This window comes from Coregonus lavaretus, assembly GCF_964263955.1.
Source record: "Coregonus lavaretus genome assembly, contig: HAP1_SCAFFOLD_2540, whole genome shotgun sequence".
In the NCBI taxonomy this organism is placed as follows: domain Eukaryota; kingdom Metazoa; phylum Chordata; class Actinopteri; order Salmoniformes; family Salmonidae; genus Coregonus; species Coregonus lavaretus.
Genome location: NW_028164018.1, coordinates 73,106 through 78,218, shown reverse-complemented (window position 1 = coordinate 78,218; position 5,113 = coordinate 73,106). Strand labels below are relative to the sequence as shown.

At 46.0% G+C, this 5,113-nt stretch overlaps 1 protein-coding gene across 1 annotated transcript; it reads left to right on the top strand.

Moving 5' to 3' along the window:
- Positions 1-736: 736 nt before the first annotated feature.
- On the top strand, positions 737-3,174 carry LOC311117568 (fibroblast growth factor 18-like; the record flags this gene model as incomplete). The annotated part of the gene is made up of 4 exons (XM_084192499.1): positions 737-776; positions 1,047-1,227; positions 2,563-2,669; positions 2,905-3,174. Coding segments are annotated over 4 exons (598 nt in total), but the record flags the coding sequence as incomplete, so codon positions are not given.
- Between the last annotated feature and the right edge of the window lie 1,939 nt (positions 3,175-5,113).

Sequence of the window (5,113 nt, the reverse complement as noted above, 5' to 3'; positions counted from 1 at the left end):
ACAGTTAACAAGACAGGTAACAAGACAGGTAACAATCACAATATAGATAAGGAAAAGCTAAACACAAGTAACCTTTACTTTTAAGATAAAATAAAAACAGAATGTTTGTTGTTAGACACCAACAGAATGTCTGTTGATAGACACCTACAGAATGTCTGTTGCTAGACACCAACAGAATGTCTGTTGATAGACACCAACAGAATGTCTGTTGATAGACACCTACAGAATGTATGTTGATAGACACCTACAGAATGTCTGTTGCTAGACACCTACAGAATGTATGTTGATAGACACCTACAGAATGTCTGTTGATAGACACCAACAGAATGTCTGTTGATAGACACCTACATAATGTCTGTTGATAGACACCTACAGAATGTCTGTTGATAGACACCTACAGAATGTCTGTTGATAGACACCTACAGAATGTCTGTTGATAGACACCTCTTCTTAGGTCAAGGGTCAAGGCTGGTGGTTCTTCTGATATCAGAATAAGGGTGACAAGGTTTGGGAACCAGTGACTGGCTGTCTCATGTAGTATGAAAAAATATGAAAATGTATGCACTCACTAAATGACTAAAATGTAAAAATTGTAATGTCTGAGGGAGTGGGAGTCCCGCCAGAAGCTCTCTTTGGTTACCCAAGGATAGGACTCAGTGATGTGGAAGGGACCAGACAAATGGAAGGAGAGGAATCATTGGCTCGGAGATATATTGAACCTATTTTCTCTTTCCAGATGTATCCAGATGTTGCTGGTGATGTGCAATCCATTGCAGGTGAGAAGCTAGATGTGTGTATATGAGTACATGTTGGTATGTATATGTGTGTATGTCAGTAAATGCATGTAGACAAAGGCATTCAGGACCTTTAGATTTTGTGTCATGTTGCCATTCATCGTGATCTCATATCCTTCCCCCAAGGATGGAGGGAGTGGAGGATAGAACATGTAGTAGTAGTAGTAGTAGTAGTAGTAGTAGTAGTAGTAGTAGTAGTAGTAGCAGCAGCAGTAGTAGTCTTATTGGTTCCTGTGTGTCCTGTGTGTGCAGCAGGTGTTTGGTGTGGATGGGGTTAACTTCAGCGTGCACGTGGAGAACCAGACCCGGGTGAGAGACGCTATGAGCCGGCGGCACCACCGGGTCTACCAGCTCTACAGCCGCACCAGCGGCAAACACGTCCAGGTGCTGGGGAGACGCATCAGCGCCCGCGGAGAGGACGGAGACAAATATGGTAAGACACACACACACACGGAGACAGGCATGCAGGCACACAAGCACACACACATACTCCTCAAGCCTTGGCAGTGGGCTTGTCTCAGGAGCACAAAGACCTCATCGACTGACTGCTGACTCAATGATTCACCAGAGAGACACACAGAGAAAGAGAGAAAGAGAGAGAAAGCAGGAGAGAGGGGGAGAAGCCTGGCAGGTAGAGTGTTAGGCAGTGTTAGAAACTCATCTCCCCCATCGATCTATCCATTGATTTTTCATCCTCCCAGTTGTCTTCTCTGGGTTTAAAACAGCAGGCTGCCTCCCCTCCCCTCCCCTCCCTCCCTCATCCATCCCTCCCCCACTCCTCCCTCCCTTCCCCTTTCTCTCTCTGTCTGTAATTATGCCTAACCCATTCTTAAACCACAGAGGATCAATTTAGGAAAGAAGCCCAGCATTAACGCTGGTGTTCATATTCCTCTGTGTAGATGAATGGGGTTCATGTTACCAGCTCTCCCATTCACAACCATGCTCTTCACAAACATACCACTTCAACACCAGCGTTACTACTGCTCCAGGAGCAGATCTGTTCTTGACAAATGGTTCTCAAAAGAAAAAAGACTGTGGTTAACACCATCAGGCAATGGCAGTAAAGCATTGTGAGAGATAAAAGAACAGAGAAAGAGGGGGGAGAACAGAGAAAATAGGGGAGGGGTGAAGGTGCAAACATGTAGAGGGGGAGAGAGAGAGGAGGGGAGAGTTAAGGGAAGAAGAGGGAGAGAGAAGGGTATTGATTTCTTGTGACCCCTTTGTTGACTAAGGTCATGTAGGAACCATTTTAGGCATTTCTTTTAAAAACAGGCACAAGCACTCTCTAAAGACATGGAGTCAGGGCAGTGTTATTAGAAGAGAAGGGAAGCAGCACTATAATACACACTGAATCAGCTTCACAACGCCATGATGAACACACACTCACACCACACACTCTTAAAACAACAATCCCTCCCGCAATGTTTGCTAGTCTTCTTCTTCTTCTTCTTTTGTAGCCTCGCTCTGTGTCGGCTGTCCTTATGTCTTCCTGTATCTTTTTTTACGAGCCCCATTTGTGGTGACCAGTCTCCTGTAAGAAGTCTTTAAACAGGCTTCTTTGACAACCAACCATCTGCTCACCCAAATGTCTGTCTGTCCTCGCTTCGACATCTGTCTGTAATTGACCTGTCAGTTTAATGTAGGCTATATCTGTCACTCTGTCGAGTTTTATCCCTCCTCCTCCCTTATTTTCTGTCCCTTTGTTTTTGGTGCTCTATCTGTCTGTGGCTCTAACGTCTGTCTGTCCCTCTGTCTGTCCCTTCACAAGCCCAGCTCGTAGTGGAGGCCGACACCTTTGGTAGCCAGGTGAGAATCCGTGGCAAAGAGACCAACTTCTACCTGTGCATGAACCGCCGCGGCAAGCTGGTGGGAAAGGTGAGACCTCTTCTGTTTTCTCATGTTCTCAAACAATTACAGCATCATAGGCTTATGGCATGAATCACAACAATATACCAAAAAAGTACTGTTTGGAAGCATTCCTGAGCATTCCTGAGCATTCCTGAGCATTCCTTTTTTTGTTCAGATTGAATGAGTTCACATGGATTGCTGATCTGTCTCTTCTTTCCTCCTGTCTCTCTGTGTGTGTGTATTTGTGTCTCTGTTCTCTCAGAAGGCCAGTAATAAAAGTGAAGACTGCGTGTTCGTGGAGAAGGTTCTGGAGAACCACTACACCGCGTTGATGTCGGCACGTTACGCCGGCTGGTACGTTGGCTTCACCAAGCGGGGGCGCCCTCGCCGCGGCCCCCACACGCTGCCCAACCAGCAGGACGTCCACTTTATGAAACGCTTCCCACCCGGGGAGTACCCTGAAACCACGCCCTTCCGCTTCACAACGGTCAACAAGAGGAGCAAGAGGGTCCGTGCCACCGGGACCCGCTAGCAGCTAATGCTAACGGCTACCATCCATCCACTGCCCATTGCCACCTGTACCTGCTTATTCAGTAACCGCTAATGGGATAACATTGACCCTTCCTCTGGACTTTAATACATGCTAATTGGCTAAGTGGCTAATTAGCGCCATTGGACCCGACTAACATCCACTGCACCTGTACCTGAAGCTAATCGATAATGGGCCAGTGCTACACCCACACTCCTGACCCCACCTAACGCTTCCCACTACTGGGATAACATGTACCCTCCTCTAGACCCTGATTGGTAGGTTTACTAACTGTGCTAGTGCCACAGTACATCCACTAACTTGACACTTGGCCCTACTAGCTGTCACTGCCCCAGGCTCCACTATCTCTGTCCATTGACTGAAGGCCACTAGCTTATAACCCTGTTATCACAACTAGCCCATCGACCTGGCCCACTCCCCTGCAAGGCCCAGAAACTATGACAAGGCCTGTGAAAGCTAGCTAAATGATGACCAGGCTTTCCAACTTGTGGAGGCCTTGTTTCCCTCCAACCTCCAAGCTTGAACATAATGGTGCTATTGCACTGTCACTTAGCATTGGCCAGTTAAGCTCTAGTTTAGAATAGACAAACAAAAACCGGTCACTTTGTTGGTTTAGCAAGCAGCCATGCTTTAAGGTAAACGCTATTGCTCTGTTAAACAAGAATGAGTTCAGTGTGTTCTCGAAACTGCGGGTTTAAACTCCTTTTAAGGGCTAAAATGTAGCTAAGCTAGCTACACTGTGATAGCCCCAACCTTACTCACAGGCTTGGACCAGTACAACTATCTGACACTGTCCAGGACTCACTGGATGATATCCACTAATGGACCAAAAAACAGAGAGGAGAGACAGACAGATGGACAGACAGGAGGTCTATGGGACAGTGGTGTCATGAGAGAAACTGTGGAGCAACAGGTGGACAAACAGCAAGAGGAACACAGGAAATGGATGGACTGCTTTGACGCACTTCTCTCTGTCTCACCCCCTAGGTGAGGAGAATCTGTGAAACTTGGGGTGAATGAATGAATTGAAAGAATGTGAATGTATGTACAGTATGTGAGTGTATGGGCACCAAAGACCATTTGGGGGGAATCTGGAGAGGGACTAGAGGCCTAAATTATCCCTAGGTAACCTCCCCCAGCAACTCACTGAAGTGACGGAAGCTTTAAGAACTGGAATGTACAAACCAAGCTGAACCAAAAACAAACCAAATCTAACGACCACCAAAGACAACTGGAGATCAGTGACATGACACCTCCCCAAGTCCCACTGCCAGGACAGAATACCCTCTTCTTATAGGATCAGAGGGTGATGACGGGCGTGTGGGGGAAGGGTGCCTTCTCTTCATATATGCGTTGCTATAGAAACGACCCAGGGGATGACACTCCTGTGCGATACCATGGATACAGAATGCTGCTACCAGAACATTCAGTGGAACACCAAAGTCTTATACACAAAATATTAAAGGGAACAATTTATTAAAAGTTATATAAAGATGACAAAAAAAACTAAATAAGCGATCTTTTTATGATTGTTACTATAATTGTTGTTATTATTATAAAATTATTTCTTTTATTTATTTCAGCTCTGTGTGCAGCAGTCTTTCTCAAGTCAGTAAACCTGCTTACAGAAACTTGTCTCCTGTGTCATAAAGCATCTATACACAGCACAGGAGGTTGGTGGTACTTTAATTGGGGAGGATGGGCTGGTGGTAATGGCTGGAGAGGTATAAGTGGAACGGTATTAAATACATCTGATGCCATTCCATTCGCTCTGTTCCAGCCATTATTAGGAGCCGTCCTCCCGTCAGCAGCCTCCACTGATACACAGGTAAACAACCCCTTCATCATCATCATAACATGACAATATTTACTTACTTAACTATGTGGAACATAAGGCTTCCACAAGAGAGTGCGACCGCTG